Genomic DNA, 21,154 nt, shown 5'->3' with positions numbered 1-21,154 from the left:
TTTTCCCTTTGTTCAAGGGTTACGAGTGTAAATACTAGTAAATAAACTCATCAAAGATACAAGGACTAAATTTTGTATTTAGACTAGACACACTTTTCATCTAAGCAAGACTCATCAGTGACGCTCGTACAAAAAAAGTTAAAAAGGTCGAATAAAGTACAAAGAATAATCCATTGCATTTTAAAATGATTGACCCTACCCCTGATAGAAACACAAATAATCTCCAATTGGAAATAATTTCCTTTAATTTACATCATAATTACCTCTTTGCGTTCTTTTGCTGTCCAGTTTTCGGAGGTTTTGAGCAAAGTGGAGGAGATTATATAGCTTGTTCGGAATTTGTGTGTCACTGTAAGTAGTATATAATATTATTATGAGTGCTAAACCCATTCTGACTACATTAATCTTTATTTTCGACCATACAGGTCAGTCAATTAGGGATTATAGTAACGTGTTGCTAAATGTCTTGGAATATAAATACTCTTCGATGACATACAAATTTGATGCAGATATTAAAGGTGGCAATGAAACTGTACTCGATTATTAAACAGGTAAGTATCATATTAATACACAAAATTCATAAAGCAGGCTGCATGAAAATAATTGCTTTGTTCGGTCATCTTCGGAATAACACAGAAACATTTAAATTCACATTGGTCCTTATATCTTTTACTACATAAAGACATCAAAAATACAATTAAGACCAAACCAGTATCTGCAATGAATGTAAATTATCTTAATGACATTTCAAATTAAATACACGATGAAATTATATTAGCAAAATGTGTCAGGTATCTCATGTAATCACCTTACCTAGCGAAATTGATCTCTTCTCCCGTGTGTCGCTATCATGTCGGTCATCTGAAAAAGGAGAAGATGCATGTGCATGACAACTCTTTGCGATCATCGTTTAAATTTTAGAATTTTTGCAAAGATTGTAGTTTGATAAATTAAAATGCCAATTCTAAGTCCTGCTTATTGAAGTGAACGCGTGCAGTGTCGGATCAAAATGAGTTCGAAATATAAGTTGGTTAAGTTTAACACAGTTGAACCTCTATTTCAATTTAAGATAATTTGGGCGTCATCAACAAATGAATTATGACTTTTCTAAGTTTGGTTCATACAAAGATTTCCTTGACAGTTTACTAGTGACAAAACGGCTTATGAACCTTGGATCTTTAACGTTAATACGTTGGTATTGAAAGACGTCATCATGGTTCATGTAACCGTGCAGTTATATCTTTGTTACAAGTGTACAGATGTAAACGACAATTCATAGCAGCCACATTGTATCCTTCTTTCTTTGCTCACAGACTGTCCCTCAAAACTACTTACAAAAAAAATCAAAAAGGAACCATTTTAGTGCACAAATGGATCCTATTACTTGTGGTTTAATTTGATGTTAACAGTGAATAGGGCGTAACAGATGGTCATCAATGTTCAAATCCCATAACTTTATTTAGAACTTAAAACAAAACCTAAATGATTTTTCTTCCGAAATAGGTGACTTCGTCCCCTTATAATGAGAGCGCATGCGTATAATTATGGTATAATTACAGCAGAGCATTTTTTTTGCACTGTTTATTTCTGTCATTTGATGTTTTGTTAACTTCCAGCAACAAATTAAATGCCGATTCACGTTAAGTACTGCGAAATCAATATAAACCCTGCTTTGTACTAGACCGACACGACTTCGAGCCGACAAGTCTGTGCTCTTACTAGCTCCTTAATGCTGCATGCTTATTAGAGAAGCAGAAAATGCTAATTCTAAAGTCTTTGGTTTTGACAGGTTGGGTATCTACACTGCATCACTTTTTATACACTCTACCTTCGATAACAATTGGAAAAAAAACAATAATTAATACATGTAATCTATCACAATTAATCAGTTTGTTTAGTTTTAAATTTTCGGAACATAAAGGTATATTATTGATAAAATTACCATATCGGTAGCTAGTATATGAAAATTAATCTTAATGACTATAGTGATAAATACATACCTTCGCAACTTGCAGTTACAACTAATGGTTTCAGATACCTGTTTGTTGGGTTAGACAATAAGGTTATTTTCAACGACTGTTGATAATAGCTTGCTTTAAGTTTTAATGGATTACGGTAGATAATGCTACTTCGTCCTTTTGTTTTTACATATAAATCATAATCGCTCTGATCTGGAAAAGTATCATACTTGCCAAAAATATCACAAATTTTTAATGATTTTAACTTAATTTCAATGATAAATTCGTTTGCTGTGAGATTTGTGTCCACATAGCTCATAAAGATGCCAGAGTCTGTGGATGATTCTGTCATTGACAACATTTGGTTTGTTGTTTCTAGTTTTTCATTATTAAGTGTAACTTCTAAGGGATCATCCGTGTCTTCAATTTTGAGTATATCCTTTTCCTTTTTCTTTCCTTTTTCCAATATTGCGACTTTAACAACTGATGAACCTTTTCCTACAGATTCTGGATTTTCCACGTATAGATATGGACTTATCTTATACGCAAATACCTGTAAATGTATACGAATAAACAAACGATTTCAATGTTGAAGAAGGAAAAAATGTGCCATCTTTCATTCATTGCATCCTTAAGTTTAGGAAGATTAAATAAATTAATAATCATTATCAATACTATCAAAAAAGCTTGAATTTAACGTTTTATTTTTATGTTTATGGTCATGTTATATGATTTTTTAACAGTAATGTTACATGTGTTTTGAAAATTACGTTGACTTACAATTATAACTATTTCTTTCTTCCGAGATCTGTCTTGGAATGTTTCAAAGTATGGTAGAGATAGTCCGCCAATTGCAGTTAAAAAGTGTTCCGGTAACTTTCCGCCTTTAGCTTTTATAGCTAACACAGAAACTTCAGTCGTTGTTATATCAACTGGTTTAGAGTGCTCGTCAATAAGTCGTTTATCTAAAACCATATTGACCATTTGAATCATGTTGTCCTCAGCTGTATCGATTGTTGACTTCAACTTAAGTAAAATTATTGTAAAATTAACAATAACTAAATCAATTGCACAGTTCATATCATTAAGGCCTAATGTTGAATTAAGGGCATCCATACAGTTTCTCCAAATAATGTCGTTTTTATAATTTTAAAATATTTTAAAGGCATTGGCGAGTTATAAAGTAAAACACAAAATAAAACATAGGCCACCGTGCTTGTTTTCGAAAAATCGAGACTGAAAATTGGGGATTTGTGCAATTTTGTAAAAAAGTAAGGCAATGTTATAACATTTTTGGAGTCGATATTTTTCGTTGTAAATGATTAAGATTGAATTCAAACTGAAGCTGTGATTATTGACAATAAGGAAAAAAATACATTCCCACAATAATGACTTTACAATTATTCAAACATTGAGGACAAGATGCTCAAAGTGGTATTTTTTTAACCCAAAAATATGAAAATAAAGTGTTTCTGAAAATGTTATCTTTATCATTTTTTACATAAACTGCATGTTTTTATGCTTTCTCCAAATTTTAAATAAAAAATATATGTCACCTGGCTGGATTCGAAGATAAACACGACTTATCCCCTTGGTAACCTCAACGTTAGCGCTAAAATGCACGACGTCGATGGCAGACAATTTCGACGTTATTTCTGTAAGTTATCGACAGTATTTCTCAGATGCATAAGTATTGCTTATAAAGAGGTACCTAGAAATTGGCAATATTGTTTCCGGAAATAAAATCATGTGAATCAAAAATACCCCTCTCTCCTTGTGGTCTAAGTGAGAAATAACTCAAGAAAAGTTATTACGGACTTGATATGTTTTACGGATTTTACAATGTAAAGACTCTCGGCAAATTAGAACTTGACATACAGGTACATGAACTGTACACACTCGTGTATTGTTTTATACTATATGTTGACCTATAGATGTTTTATTTTTTGTTTTGTTTGTTTGGTGGGCTGCTGTTTCATAAATAAGATACTCCTTACATCCTTTTATTCACTTGTAATAACTTTTTTTTAAATTTCACATTTATTCACAAATTCAAAATTTTATTCTGTTCAATGGTTACAATGGAATATAATATAGAGGCTCCTAAACAGTTTTAGAGTTCACTTGTATATACTTATTTCCAATGGGTCCCACCAAAAGGTGACTTACATGAGGTCTTTTCCTGCAAACGGAACTTCTTTTTCGTACATGAATTAGGCCGTTAGTTTTCTCGTTTGAATTATTTTACATTGTCTGATCTGGGCACTTAACAGCTGACTATGCATTATGGGCTTAACTCATTGTTGAAGACGGTATGGTGACCCAAAGTTGTTAACTTCTGTGTCATTTTGATCTCTTGTGGAGAGTTGTCTTATTGATAAATAACTATATAAATATTTGTTTCACCAACGTGCGACGCATTGCGTGGTACATAAAATATCGCACGTCGATTTCTCTGTCTGTCCTTCCGGACATTGTTTACCATAATACGTCCCATAATACGTCCCGTCAAAATTTTGATGGGCGTATATCAATGTTGTTGGCTATTGACTTTTGTTTGATAAAAAAGTGCAACGTGGAGGAAATATGAACTTTGTTCTTTTATTTATGTTGTATCATTGTTAATTTCAACGTCATATCATTATTTATTGAACATAAATAAATTGTTTAGTTAGGAGAAATTATTCCGTTTACCTAAATTTTCGATATAAGTTTTAAAATATCATTTGCAAGTTCTGTGTGGTCATAAAAACGGATCCGGACCAAATCAAAATTTGAACATGGATGAAAATTACAATTGACATGCATTATGTTCACCATTTCTTACAGTAAAAAAATGCCTTAACCAAGTTGGGAATATGACAGCTGTTGTCCAATCGTTTTTAATGTGTTTAGTCATTTGATTTTGCCATGTGATAGGGACTTTTAAATTTGATTTTCCTCTGATATCAGTATTTTTGTGATTTTACTTTTTAGTTAAACCAAATGTTGTTAATAGATTGCTCACTTTACTTTATTTTGTTAAACTCACAGAAACAGTAATGTGTTGTATTTCTAATTCTTATAATGTCATAAGTCTGTTATCCTGTTAGAATCAAATGCACTACTATTAATGGTGTAGAAGTGACCATAAGTGAGTAAAAGAAATTGGATCATCTATTTTACAAAATATCCATTTATAATTACGGAAAATTACACGCGTAATGCGTGTAATTTTCCGTAATTATAAATGGATATTTTGTAAAATAGATGATAAAAAGTGACGTTTTGCGGGAATTCCAACGACTAACGTCGCACCAAGATTTAACTCCCTTGAAACTGTATCGGATGCCCTTTTAAAAGGAGATTTATATTTACTTTCATCTATCTCTGTAAATTATACCTCTATTAGAGGCACCAGTTAATTACATGTGTACCAAACATATTTTCCCGACAAAAAAATGTAAGCTTTTCTTTAAATTTGAGTTAACCATCATAGTAGGAAAATTAAATATTTGCTTGCCACAATTACGAAAAACGATAATAGAAGTGAAAAGTTTAGATTAACAGAAAAATATAGATGTATTTGTTTACTTTCTCCAAACGTCCAAAGGCCCAACAATGCATTTAAATCTGCTTGTTTTATTTTAAATTGCATCTGTTGGAATGAATTCGATAGCATCAAACAGAGTGTTAGTTTTACTCTATCAAATTAGACATTTAAATTTGACGTCTTTTGTCTAATGTGTTCATCTTTTTGTAATATTTGTCTACCTTATCTCCAGCTGCTAGTGTGTCTTGTGTCAGTCGTGTGCTTTTTAAAACATCAGAATACAATTCAGTCATATCTGAAAGTAAGATGAAAACAATTTAAAAGTATTTACTAGCTATCACTCAAATGGTCAGTTACATATAGATTATAACAAGAACTTGTGAAAAACTTTATAAGCAACTATGCATAATGTCGTCCCTATGTGTTTAAATATCAGAAATTCTAGCCGCTTTTAGGGTCTACAAAAATACACATATTTTGACAAATATTTGTCAGTAGGTAATATCGAGCACATCTTAGTACCCAAAAGTATTTTTACACGAGAGATGTTTTGCATATAGTCAATCATCATGGTAAGTTGGTAATTGTATTTGGAGGTCTTAAACTAGTTGAAAATAGAACACTGCCTATGCAGGTCATATAAGGCCTTTCTCTTGCTCTACCTTTTTTGATATTTTCTGAATACTAATATTTGTTTGAAAAGGCTACGTATTGAATACTGTTCAAGTAGGCAAAAGTTTTAAAATTAACCAAATTAAATTTTGTAATGTCTATGATCATATAAATGATGCATGTGTGACATTAATAATTTGACAATAATTTCTGGTGTCAAATCAAAGTAACATTATTATTTTTTAATTCACATTTCTGACATTTTCTCTATTTTCGTTAATTTTTTTCTTTTCTAAACAACTGTCATCAGCAAAATCAGTGAATCAGGTGATCCGGGAAAGTAAGTAGATTATGCTTAACTTGTTGTCTCTCAAACAAACTGTAGAATGATAAATAAACAGATGATTTTTTTTTTATATTTGAAGAAAATTTAGAAAATTAGTTAAAATGTATAGGTTTAGAAATAAATAATACAAGTAAGACAATATAAGAGATGCGAACACGGTTTTATCGCGCCTAAAGCAATCCAGCTGTAAAAATACATACCGGTGTATAGGTGAATATTTAGGACATTTCACGAACAGATCGGGCAGGTGATTTAAAACTGGCAAATAAGATGTTGTTGCAAAAAAATATTTATTTCAACACAATTATTAAAGTTGGGACGATGATGACTGATGTACCCATATTTTGACTATTTTATTTATTGTGTTTATTTAACGCATCAATGTAAATATAACGGAATTTGATGAGACTGTCATTAGAGTGAGAGGGTAAGCACTATATAACCAGGTTTAATTCACTATTTTCTACATTTGAAATGCCTGTACCAAGTCAGGAATATGACAGTTCTTGTCAATTCGTTTTTGATGCGTTTTGTTAATTGATTTTGCCATGGGATTATGGACTTTCCCAATTGATTTTCCTCTAAGTTCAGTATTTTTGTGATTTTACTTTTTTGTATAACGTAGAATATTTCGGTTTCTTCATGTTGAACTAAATTCCACTATGATGCTTTCTTCATGCGAGTCATGTTTACTGTCGAATAATGATACTATACTTTCATTTTCACTGTAGGGCGATTCATTAGTATTATATATGCGGTGCATTTTCACTATATGAACTTTTTAAAATCTATTAAAGCTTTAATTTAGCCGACTCAAACAATGGATAAAGTAAGAGAAGAATTTTACAAAGTTTAACTTGCGGAGGAAAGTATGATTTAACAGTCTAATAATTTCAAAAGAAATAACATTTATATCGAATGTATTCTATTTAATTTCTTGTAATCGTAGGGATCTGTATCCTTGGTCTTATTTATTCACTTCCATGACACTTCATCACTAATTACGTAGTACATCTCGATATATATTAAACCGTTGGTTTTTCCGTTTGAAAGGTCTTACACTGGAGCCCTTTATAAATTGCTGGTCGGTGCGAGCCAAGTCTCCATGTTGAAGACCGTACTTTAACCTATAATGGTCTACTTTTAAAAATTGTGACTCGGATGGAGAGTTGTCTCATGGTCAAATATGTCATCTTCTTATATCTATCTATGGCTCAAATCAATCGGGACGGGATAAAAAGGGATACAAAAAAAAACCCGCTACTTTTCTAATATATTTCTAATATATTTATAATGGGCTTAATATACGTGTTGTCAAATCGTTCAATTTTGCCTAATCGGTTACTTGGATAGTCGTTCGACCGATTAACCGGTTAACCGGTAGTTTTAGTTTATGTTTGAGAGCCTTACCTATCGTACACTACCAAAGTTCGTTATCATAACACGATGAATTAAAAAAAAAACAGAGAATGGAAATGGGGAATATATCAAACAGACGACAAGCCAACCAAAGAGCAGATAACAGCCGAAGGCCACCAATGAGTCTTCAATGACGTTTGTCCTTTTGCATTAAAATGTTATAAGGATTGTCTGTGAGGAATACTGATGAAGTTTGGCTTTTAATAATCCAATACCACCGTATATGTTAAAGCGTTTGTAATATCTTCATATTGAAAAAATGAAAAAAAACTTCTTGATCTCGTCGAATTAAAATGATTCTTGCTTCTTTTGATGGCTCAGAAAATAATGTGGGGTGTTTCAATTTGAAATTAATAAGCCAGTTGCATCAAGTATACATTAGTTACATTCACCTTGATTTCAGAACAGTTGTTTTATTTCACTTTTCGTTTAAAGTATGAAAAAGATTCATCTGTTCGCATGTGTATGTATTGCATGGAAGATTACGTCCTCAAATTTACTCGTCTCAATGTGACATTTTGAGAAGCGTTTTTGTTACAAGTTTGAATAGCTATATATTATTTTTTCATTTGTTGCCAGTCAATTTGTCACATAAATAAACAATAAAAATTCCTCGCATCTTTGAAAATTCTACATTAGAAATGGATTGCTTTCAATAATCGATATGCTATATTATGTCGCTTTTATAACACTTCTATGAACTGTAATGCTATGTTTGTACATTAAAAAGACGTATCACAATGAATCTATGTTGAAACTTTCCTTAAAATCATTATTTTGGTATTTTCGAAAGGTAAACAAATACTGTTTTCCCATGATCCTTTATTCTACAATAGACATACTTGCATATGATAGTGAAAACGAACTAGCTGGATTCACACTTTATATACACTGATACAATCCATTTCAAATATGTATTCTAATTTCAAATATGTATTCTAATTTCAAATATGTATTCTAAATTTGAAAATATTATCTGCTCATTTCAATACGTTTGTGACAGAAACAACAAAAGCAGCAGTATCTCAGTGAAATTTCCTTTTTTAAAATCTTGAGCAAGAAACTTGTGTTGGGATAAGCATCATGTTTTTCGTTAAAAGGTGAATGCATGTCTTAATATAAAAAGCGTACGTTTAGCCCTCTATCCATTTTTTTTTATACATGTATAAAGATAATAATAAGGGTGAGAAATACATAATCTTGACAAATGTTTATGCAGAACAAATCTCTTTACTATTGACAAATAACTACAGTTTTATAACAGATTATGTAAAAATTCTGCATATTTTACCTTGAGAAAAGTCTGACAAATCAACTGTTTCTTCGTCTGAAAATTCCAGACTATTGGTTAACTTGGACAATAATAACGAGAAAATATCGTTTGTGGTTTGCTGAAATTTATAAAGAGTATTAAGAGTATCAATCAAAGATGGCGAAATATTTTTTTCGAGTGATGTACAAAATATGAATCAAAAGTTTGTTTTATTTTCGGAGACTGTTTCAGTTCTTGTCGATGATACCAGTCTGAGTATTATGCAATAAGAGACCAAGAGAATACATTTAAATATCCACACTATTAAAAATATGATGTTTTCAGTTTATTATTGTTCAACTGAATATACTTGGCGGCATTTGACCTGTTTGATACATTTTTCCATTAGAATACGAGGAAGAGGGGAAAATGGGGAATTTTTCAGATTTGCAGAATTTCCAAGTTTTTACCTTATTTTTGTACTTGTTTATCCAAATAATTTTCCAATCATTAATTTGATTGTTTCCATTTGGAAGAACAATATTTAAGCTTTCTGATGAACATCAGAACTGATTTCAATAGAGTAAAACCTTAAAATATTGAACATTTACTCCCTATTCTAACATATTCCATCTGAAAACTATGAATTCAAAACACTGAACAAAGTTAATCATTCCACTAAAGAATAATCTGATATAAATCAGTTGTTATAACATATATATATGTTCCAGACCGTATGAGTATTTGGACCGTACGCGTACGGTATGGACCGTATGCGTACTTTTTCAAAATACTCATACGCGTACGGTCTGACTAATATTAAAAAGTTGGTCAAGTTTATTAGATACAAATTAAATATGTTAATCTCTTGTATTCAGCATGTTAATCAGTAGTACATTAATTGTATTATGAACGCTGAAATTGAAGATATCGGAAGTAAAACATAAAGTGGGAGTTCAATTGTTTTAGCATATTTAGTAACTTTACCAAAAAATGCAAATGCAAAAGAACATGCATGAACTGCATAATAAGTAAATGAAAATGCTTAAAATATTACGTTACTTGAATTGTCACATTGGGCGAGAGTACCAAAATAGGATTCAGATATACAATTAAACAAATACCTAATTTCAATTGTTCGTGTGTTCATTTTATCTATCTAATTGTAATAGATTATCAATAACAATTTGTAAAACTAAAAACAAACATTGTTTTTAACCCATATCATGTGATCAAATAACATATATGGTCAGATCGTACTGGACCGTACGCGTATACTCATACGGTCCGACTGTACGCGTATGGTCAGACCGTATGGGTATACGTATACGGTCTGGACCGTACGCGTACGGTTCAAATACATATATGGTCTGGAACATATATATATTTGTTACTAAAGACTTTGAAAACTTTGTAAAAAAATATAAGCATAGGAGATCAATGTTAATGTTAATCAAAGTCGTGTTAAAAGGAGTACGCATGCAAATGTGAGCAAATAAAAACCCTATTGACTGAGAATGACTTGAAACCATAAAACTATGTATCAATTGTGTTCAATTATTTTTAATGTATATCAAAGACTTAAATTCAGAGCATCCCAGATTGTTCAAAGCTATTTCTGTAACGGCCGAAATTTCAAAAAGAAAAGGACAAATTCAAATTTAAAAATGAAGAGATTATCCCAGAATATGACTTTCTCCCATTTCTAATTACCAAATTCATTTGTTAGCATAGACATAGATGATCTCAACAAATCATTAAGGCGTTGGAGTTTCATAAACCACAGTTTTGATTAGTTCTGCTGTGTTAATGAAAACAAAATTAACAAATAATTACCCTTCCTCAAAAGTTCATTGATTCATACACACGGCATGTATATGGTGGTTTGGAGAGAGGTATTTTGTTCCATAAAAGTTTGGTTTTAGCAATAGAATTTATCAGTTTTGTTTTCATTTGAAAGCAAATACATTACTGTAATAATTGGGGCCATTAATTTTTTTATGTTACACAAGTATTCACATAAAAATACACACACAAAATAACCAGGACAAAACGAAAATTCAGAAAGGTCTATTTTCTTAAACCTGTGACTTCAAAAATGGCGTTTTTTCCTCTGTCAACTGTTTCTTCTCTTGAGTTGTGTTTCAATGCATGGACTTATGCTATATCAATTGCCAATAATATATAACTCCATAATGAACACACTTTTAAATTCAACACAATTATCTCGGTAGATAAATATAGTGTCCGGCTGGGATCATGATTCAAACGGTTTTTTTGTCGACTGTGACCACGTTTGTTTCGAGTGAATATTATCAAAAATGTATACACAAAACCCCCGTTTTTTGTAAGACGTGAAAAAGATGTTTTAATGTTAAATAAAATATCATACATATTACATATATTATGAGTCCCCTTGTTCTCAGTTCTAACGACAGTTTTACAAAGAATCAGGTTTTCATTAAATTGAAAACGATTAAATTTGATCAACAAAGTAGTAAATTTTGCTACTTGTTAGGAATATATGAATTTGCCTTTCGCCTTTCACAGTTATAAACTAGAAAAAGTTATTTTTTAAGCACCATAATGTCTTCATTCTTATCCACATTTTCTTTTAAAATCTGGACCCTTTGTTTAAAACACGGACGATTTAAATGTTGCTCTCGAAAAAAACACGAACAAGGTTAAGCACTGAACAAGGACATTGTGCGTCGTTTGTGCTCAAAACATGTTTCGTACTTAGACAAGGATAACAAGTCATGAATTTAAATATTATATACGCGAAATAGCAATACATTGATCTGATCGCATTTAAGATCACTCGATAAAAACTGATCTATACATTTGAAAATAGTGGACCGATTTACCAGAAAAAAACGATCTCCACCGGACACTATACTTACCGGGATAATGCACAACGGAAAATGCTTATTATCGATTTTTCCACTCTCAAGTTGTGTGTGTTAATGCATTGATTATGACATGCTTATTGACAACAATACATAAATCAGTCATATCTGACAAAGCTTTTAAATACAGGTACAATATAATAAAAATAAATTAATTATGTAATTGTAAAACTACTCACGACAGATGTTATCAAGTCTATATAATTTTGAGTAATGTGGCTGTCCATATATTGATGTGTTTGTTTAGCGTAAGCTTCAGCATCACTTATATTAGTTAAAGAACTTTGGGAAATTGTGCTTTTCAAATCTTCTAAGCTACCTAAGCAAAATATTCAAACAAACAATTATGTTTCAAATAGAAAATTCAAATATTAAACATTTATTTGTTTTAATAGTATCCAGTTCTCTTACTTGATGAAATAGGTGTATTTTGTTTTCATTGCAAGAACATGATTTTTTTTATCTTTTCTAAAGTCCTTAAATTTCCCGTCCCCTCCTAAAATCGGAAAATTGATAAAGGTCATCAATTTATAAAAGTGCATCTTAAGACATATTAAAACAAATTGATCATTATAATCAATTCGTGTACCTGTAAATATACGGTTTTCTTAGTTAACTCAAAGTTTAAGAGTCATTTAATACAGGTGCCATGAACAGGCAGATTCTTGTACTGTCTGTTACCGGGGACCGATACAGGTGATCTCCTCTTTACACCAGAGCCGAAACGGAAATATCTAGATAATAACACGTACTGTATAAAAGCATTATATATAATTGCTGAATGTTTTTTGCTGAACAAATTGAATTACATCAATTAACGGTTACTAACTTTATTTTAGAAGTGTAGATTTTCGATCTGCTTATAAATGTTTTATTTCGTAATATGCCTTACATTGTGCATACCAATTGTCTAGAATACGGATGTTTGGTTATCAGTAATTTATGATCCAAAATAAATCTATTTCCATTAGTCTTTTATGGTAACATCCGCCTTTTAATCGGAATGTTTGGTTTAGTCACACATTTTTTCGTTAGCGCTAATTTTCGAGGATCAATAGCTTTTATATTGTTTCTAACAGTTTTAAAATATGCATAACTAGAATGTGTGCTTTGTCATAACATATTTCTGCGTTATTCTACTACTTGCAAATGGTATTTTATTTCATTAAACACATCATTCATTTAGATAATTATCGTCAATCTTTACAAATGATCAAGCCTACATATGATATTACACCAGATGATATTGATACCTTTACAAAATAGCATAAATTAATCATTTTGACAACCAGCATACTATGTGACGTAATTGCTTACCACAATCAATTAGTTGCCTAATCTTATATATTTTCAAACATTGTCTACACTGATTGTGATGTTAAAGATTCTAAAGCATTTACAATAAATCATATATTATCATGCTTTCTCGACCTCTCGAGATATACAATAGAAATACTTAGAAGTATAGAAACAAGACGATACCGGCCTTTTTTTCACCCTCATAACCCTCGTCTATCGGACATATCACTGAGTCAAATGTGGTTGAACATCTGCCAAGTTGACGTAAACTGAAAAGTGTAGTTTTAACATGGGTAGACATTGTTTTTGTGAATATTTTTGCCTGTGCGAAAGTGAGTAGAGTTGCCTTAAACTGAAATGATAATATACAAAATACATACTTTCAGTACACGTATCACTAGTAAATCCAGCTAGACAGATGCAATCGTCGTCAGCATTACAGCTTGCACCATATTGACAGCCATACACAGCACATGGATTTTCTGGAAATGAGTTCACATATGTATATATATTTATATTTACAACTCGTCTTGTATATACATTATGTACACAGCCATGTATCACCATCATTGTTGGCGATCCGATGGATACATCTGTTGTAGGGTTGTCACTGACTCAGACGTACTTATATATATTTATATTTATATATATATAAATAAACGAGTCTAAATTGAAAACTACGGTCAAACCTATTATTGCGTTGGATAAAAACCGCAATTTTTATACGTGTGCGTGTAAAACAAATTTCGTTGTAGAAGGGTCTAAAAACAGCACAAACAACATTTACCAAATGACCAAAAAAGTGAGAATTATATTTAAACAAAACGTATTTGACTTACAGGCCGAACAACTGATGTTCTTTAACCCTGCTGACTGCCATTGGTGATTGCCAAATAAAATATATACATAAGTTTTCTGATAACATAGTAATAGAAAGTATCTTACCTCCTATAGATTTATTGGGATAAAAAGGACTATAAGTGGCGACTATATATAATTGATATAGAATGTCATAAAAATATAAGGTTAGTTACCATATGGAGTTAGTAAGAAGTTACTTCCCTTTCCAAACAAAAAAGACGTTTTTCAGGATTTAAGCTTAAATCCTAGGATTTAAGACTAATGCCTAATATCATTGTGGAATGTCTCTCATAGTTATAGATTGTTGAATGTATGGCACCAAAACCCCTGCTAAAATGATTTCTGAATGGAGTGTATTGGATTGAATTTTTCGTGCAGTTTAAAGGCCTTGGCAGATTCCAAACTGCGCTGATTTTTTTATGTCAAATTTGAAGATTAGCCAATATTATGAATAGATACAAGATCAACAGATAAAACAGCTCATTCGTTAAAAAAAACCTTATTTTTTAGGATTTATCTGTTTAATTAAAACAGATGCATTTAAAGTTAAAATCAATATAGAAAATAAAAGTTTCCTCGTTATTGAAACATTCATCTAAAACGTCTGATCAATATAAAAAGTACTAAATTAAAAGCTCATTCACAAGTATTGACCTCACAGAATTAATAATGACTATTGCACTTTTAAGATTTCGATGTTATCTTTTTATTATACTTCGAGGATCTCATAATAACAATTAGACAAAAACAAATATAACATAATTTGATTGATATGTTGATTTTTTTTGCATGAAATCTGATTTATAACTTTGTATTATTAAAAAAAAATCAAAGACTTTGCGTTGTATCATTAGATAAAATGAATCCTGTTATTTAAATAGATCTTAGATAAGCATTGTCATTTTTTATAAAGATGTTTTCATCTAGTCCCCAAATATAATAAATAAAGGGAGCCATCACATATTATACATGTACCTCAATGATACAGCAGTCCAATAAGAAAGACATTAATATGTTAGTTCACAAGTCTCAACAATAGACCAGCGTCAATACATGTCAAACTATAAATAGCCAACATTTAATTTGTAGTTTTTTTTATTCAAGTCCTTTTGGGTTAGATGCTATCAAAAGACTTGTATATTTTGGTTTCTAGAATTTAAACGAAATTTAAGCGTCACTTAGATAATGCAATCAGGAATAAACATTAAATAAATTCCCCTTATTGAAGGCTTATCAAGCTTCTTAGAGGTTGTATAGAAAAAAGCTACAAAAAAATCGCGCTAGCACGGGTTGACTTGAAATGTTTATGGTGATACACAGCTTGGGTTTGTGTTTCTCAGACTGTTTAATACACTTGTGCATTATTTTGATAGTTTGTCTAAGTTTGCAAGTTCTTCTTCCATAGGAGTTTGAATGTCCAATTAGTAGCTGCTGTCTCTTTGTTACACAGGTGCTCCTAGAACGGAGGAAATAACTCAGAGAAGAGGAAGACAACATAGAACACTGATGATCAAAACACTTCTAGAAAGGTGCGAGTCAAAGTTCTGTCGTGTGTAATACCACAAGAACGAAGGAACTAACTAACAGAAGACAATCTAGAACTCTCTGATGATTTAAAACATTTCTTCAGTTGTGCTGTTTGTTATATTTCTTTTTTTTTAGTGATGCGAGTTTGATAAAGTGATGCAAGTTAAAATACTTAGTGAGAGTGCTTGAGTTAAGCGAGTTGGCCTTTGGCAGACACAAACTAACTAAAAACCATTTCCGTCTGCTTACAAAACACAAGGAATCAGATACGGAACTTTATTTGGAGTTAAATTAACTAAGCTACGCTAATTAAAGCAATTACTATATGAAGTGATAAAGTGCATTACATTCACTAACTTTCCTATTGCAAAACTTTGATTTTTTCGAAAAACTAAGGATGTTCTTATCCCAGGCATAGATTACCTTGGCCGTATTTGGCACAACTTTTTGGAATTTTGGATCCTCAATGTTCTTCAACTTAGTACTTGTTTGGCTTTACAAATATTTCGATATGAGCGTCACTGATGAGTCTAAATAAGCATTCAACATGTTTCTTAAATAGAAAGTTATAAAACATTTTTTCTTTTTCAATTTCAGTTTCAAATCTAGCCAAAGGATTTCCATGGGCCATGTGATGAAAATATCGCAAAACTGTTGGATTAGCTCTTATAATGCCAGCTATCTATCTGATAAACTTACCAGTTTTGACCAGGCAATAGCAATGGGAGCAATGGCAGAGATAATAGATGACATTTTACATTGCCCAACACAAAAATCATTATGACATTCTTTTAAAGCTTGATTAAGCTAATTGAGCCAAATATCAATTCTTACTAAGAGAGAGCACTTTCAAATAAATCTAAAGATATTCACACTGAATTCTGATCAGAACTTGACAATGTTACATTTGTATTGTGTGCTGTTACAATGTATCAAATAAATTTAACTCAACTTGAAACTGGCAGTTGTTTCCGAAATGTGCCTATATATAGCTAGTGGTGTTGCTTTAAAAGCAACATAATAGACCACTGTAGGATACAATAATAGTTTACAGAATATATATTGTTCTTTTATAATAACACTTTTGTATAATGTGAAATATTGAACATAACTACATTCATGTTAAAAAGTCCGCATCTACGTTACGCGTTTTCACACGCATGACATGATTTTCTATTGTCAGAGGTTGGCAAGTATGTGAGTCTTATGTAGAGGAAACGTGCGTCTGGCGTACTAAATTATAATCCTGGTACCTTTGATAACTATTTTGTTATATATTTTACATAAAAAAATGCATTTAAAATCGTATTGGCCATACATGACCAGTTAACATCTAAAAAGATGCATAACACAATCTTATTATTTATCTTAGAAAAAAATGTGTTAATCCCCTGAATATTTTATAAAACTATCAGTAAAATAGTTAACATGAAAATTACAATTTGAAATCTTAAAATGTATTACTTGAACAGATTACTATGAACTGTCAAATTGATGCTAAGGGTGAATTTTGAGAATGAGCAAGGTTACATTATAGTCAGACAGACAGTAATTGTAGCATCGAGGCTTGGCTACTATCCATATTTTTTAAAGGCTTTTATTCTGTTTAATAACTATTAGATAAGTTATGGTTGCATGCATTGTTTTATCATCGGTGAATTTTCAGGGTGAAATCAGCCTTAAAAGGTAACTCATCCTGAAAATCATTAGTTTATACCCAGGCAAATTTTTCTCTTTCTTCCAAAATGATACATATTTAGGATAAGACCACAAAGTATTAATATAAAAAGAAAAAAAAAAGAATTAAATCTTACCAGTCATAGTAACAGTTATTATGTTCCAAAGTAAAATCTGGACATATATCTAAAATAGAAAAATAAGAACTTGCATTTTATTCGATTGTAGTTCTACAATAACCTACATGTACAATATCTAGCGAGTCAGAAATCAGTGTATAAATTTTAATACAGATGATTCACTTTTTTCTTTAAGCTCTACAGTCTACTCAGTAGTTGATTATGGTTAAACGTATATTATTTTTCTGCATTCATAATTTTTAAAACTTGAATATGATACTTAAGAAAATTCTGCTTTCCTGTTCTATCAATATTGTTGCAGTATGAAATCTTTTTCGTTTCTATATTAGGATATAAGACACAAGATACAAGATAGCATAAGAGCAGGATAACAACATGTAATGAGCTCGCTTTCAAAAACATCATTGTTTGATGTTGTATAGTATAGTATGGGATGGATTAGTTTGTATTTGTATTTTTTGCTATATATACTTCCTTTTTTTCCTGTACTGTTTTTTTTTTATTGAATGGAATAATGCAATGGATATGATTGCCAACGAGAACAAAATGAAAATGATGGAACGCCGTAACTGCCTTATGGTAGTTCCTTCTTTATCATGATGAAGGTTTTCCTTATTATGATGAAGTTTTTCTTTATTTTGATGAGTTTTTTCCCCTCTTTTATGATGAGTGTTTTCCCTCTATTATGATGAGGTTTTCCATTATCATGATGTGAGTTTTCTTTATTATGATGAAGGTTTTCCTTATTATGATGAGGTTTTCCATTATCATGATGAAGGTTTTCCATTATCATGATGAGGGTTTTCTTTATTATGATGAAGGTTTTCCTTATTATGATGAGGTTTTCCATTATCATGATGAGGGTTTTCTTTATTATGATGAAGGTTTTCCTTATTATGATGAGGTTTTCCATTATCATGATGAAAGTTTTCCTTATTATGATGAAGGTTTCCTTATTATGATGAGGTTTTCCATTATCATGATGAGGGTTTTCTTAATGATGATGAAGGTTTTCCTTATTACGATGAGGTTTTCCATTATCATTATGAGGGGTTTCTTTATTATGATAAAGGTTTTCCTCATTATGATGAGGTTTTCCATTATCATGATGAGGGTTTTCCTTATTATGATGAAGGTTTTCCTTATTATGATGAAGTTTTCCATTATCATGATGAGGGTTTTCCTTATTATGATGAAGGTTTTCCTTATTATGATGAGGTTTTCCATTATCATGATGAGGGTTTTCTTTATGATGATGAAGGTTTTCCTTATTATGAAGAGGTTTTCCATTATCATGACGCGTGTTTATTTATTATGATGAGGTTTTCCATTATCATGATGAGGTTTTCCATTATCATGATTAGGGTTTTCTTTATTATGATGAAGGTTTTCCTTATTACGATGAGGTTTTCCATTATCATGATGAGGGGTTTCTTTATTATGATAAAGGTTTTCCTTATTATGATGAGGTTTTCCATTATCATGATGAGGGTTTTCCTTATTATGATGAAGGTTTTCCTTATTATGATGAAGTTTTCCATTATCATGATGAGGGTTTTCCTTATCATGATGAAGGTTTTCCTTATTATGATGAGGTTTTCCATTATCATGATGAGGGTTTTCTTTATGATGATGAAGGTTTTCCTTATTATGAAGAGGTTTTCCATTATCATGACGCGGGTTTATTTATTATGATGAGGTTTTCCATTATCATGATGAGGTTTTCCATTATCATGATGAGGGTTTTCTTTATTATGATGAAGGTTTTCCTTATTATGATGAGGTTTTCCATTATCATGATGAGGGTTTTCCTTATTATGATAAAGGTTTTCCTTATTATGATGAGGTTTTCCATTATCATGATGAGGGTTTTCTTTATGATGATGAAGGTTTTCCTTATTACGATGAGGTTTTCCATTATCATGATGAGGGTTTTCTTTATTATGATAAAGGTTTTCCTTATTATGATGAGGTTTTCCATTATCATGATGAGGGTTTTCTTTATGATGATGAAGGTTTTCCTTATTATGATGAGGTTTTCCATTATCATGATGAGGGTTTTCCTTATCATGATGAAGGTTTTCCTTATTATGATGAGGTTTTCCATTATCTTGATGAGGGTTTTCTTTATGATGATGAAGGTTTTCCTTATTATGAAGAGGTTTTCCATTATCATGACGCGGGTTTATTTATTATGATGAGGTTTTCCATTATCATGATGAGGTTTTCCATTATCATGATGAGGTTTTCCATTATCATGATGAGGGTTTTCTTTATTATGATGAAGGTTTTCCTTATTATGATGAGGTTTTCCATTATCATGATGAGGGGTTTCTTTATTATGATAAAGGTTTTCCTTATTATGATGAGGTTTTCCATTATCATGATGAGGGTTTTCCTTATCATGATGAAGGTTTTCCTTATTATGATGAGGTTTTCCATTATCATGATGAGGGTTTTCCTTATTATGATGAAGGTTTTCCTTATTATGATGAGGTTTTCCATTATCATGATGAGGGTTTTCTTTATGATTATGAAGGTTTTCCTTATTACGATGAGGTTTTCCATTATCATGATGAGGGTTTTCTTTATTATGATAAAGGTTTTCCTTATTATGATGAGGTTTTCCATTATCATGATGAGGGTTTTCTTTATTATGATAAAGGTTTTCCTTATTATGATGAGGTTTTCCATTATCATGACGCGGGTTTATTTATTATGATGAGGTTTTCCATTATCATGATGAGGTTTTCCATTATCATGATGAGGGTTTTCTTTATTATGATGAAGGTTTTCCTTATTATGATGAGGTTTTCCATTATCATGATGAGGGTTTTCCTTATTATGATGAAGGTTTTCCTTATTATGATGAGGTTTTCCATTATCATGATGAGGGTTTTCTTTATGATGATGAAGGTTTTCCTTATTACGATGAGGTTTTCCATTATCATGATGAGGGTTTTCTTTATTATGATAAAGGTTTTCCTTATTATGATGAGGTTTTCCATTATCATGATGAGGGTTTTCTTTATGATGATGAAGGTTTTCCTTATTATAATGAGGTTTTCCATTATCATGATGAGGGTTTTCCTTATCATGATGAAGGTTTTCCTTATTATGATGAGGTTTTCCATTATCATGATGAGGGTTTTCTTTATGATGATGAAGGTTTTCCTTATTATGATGAGGTTTTCCATTATCATGACGCGGGTTTATTTATTATGATGAGGTTTTCCATTATCATGATGAGGTTTTCCATTATCATGATGAGGTTTTCCATTATCATGATGAGGTTTTCCATTATCATGATGAGGGTTTTCTTTATTATGATGAAGGTTTTCCTTATTATGATGGGGTTTTCCATTATCATGATGAGGGGTTTCTTTATTATGATAAAGGTTTTCCTTATTATGATGAGGTTTTCCATTATCATGATGAGGGTTTTCCTTATCATGATGAAGGTTTTCCTTATTATGATGAGGTTTTCCATTATCATGATGAGGGTTTTCCTTATTATGATGAAGGTTTTCCTTATTATGATGAGGTTTTCCATTATCATGATGAGGGTTTTCTTTATGATGATGAAGGTTTTCCTTATTACGATGAGGTTTTCCATTATCAT

The 21,154-nt window shown here is 31.1% G+C and overlaps 1 protein-coding gene across 2 annotated transcripts in view; it reads right to left on the bottom strand.

The window, feature by feature from the left end:
* LOC134696570 (polycystin-1-like protein 2) overlaps nucleotides 1-21,154 on the bottom strand; it is a 59,423-nt gene that overhangs the window by 28,822 nt on the left and 9,447 nt on the right. For both annotated transcript variants that reach the window (XM_063558425.1, XM_063558426.1), the window contains exons 2-10: nucleotides 17,530-17,578; nucleotides 13,708-13,809; nucleotides 12,208-12,347; nucleotides 9,159-9,258; nucleotides 5,712-5,785; nucleotides 2,739-2,984; nucleotides 2,001-2,511; nucleotides 814-861; nucleotides 264-349 (exon numbers count right to left, since the gene is read on the bottom strand). In XM_063558425.1, coding sequence (XP_063414495.1) covers nucleotides 264-349; nucleotides 814-861; nucleotides 2,001-2,511; nucleotides 2,739-2,984; nucleotides 5,712-5,785; nucleotides 9,159-9,258; nucleotides 12,208-12,347; nucleotides 13,708-13,809; nucleotides 17,530-17,578 — 1,356 coding nt within the window. The remainder of the gene's footprint in view (nucleotides 1-263; nucleotides 350-813; nucleotides 862-2,000; nucleotides 2,512-2,738; nucleotides 2,985-5,711; nucleotides 5,786-9,158; nucleotides 9,259-12,207; nucleotides 12,348-13,707; nucleotides 13,810-17,529; nucleotides 17,579-21,154) is intronic.

This window comes from Mytilus trossulus, chromosome 14 (genome assembly GCF_036588685.1).
Source record: "Mytilus trossulus isolate FHL-02 chromosome 14, PNRI_Mtr1.1.1.hap1, whole genome shotgun sequence".
Taxonomy (NCBI): domain Eukaryota; kingdom Metazoa; phylum Mollusca; class Bivalvia; order Mytilida; family Mytilidae; genus Mytilus; species Mytilus trossulus.
This window is presented reverse-complemented; position numbering and strand designations above follow the sequence as displayed.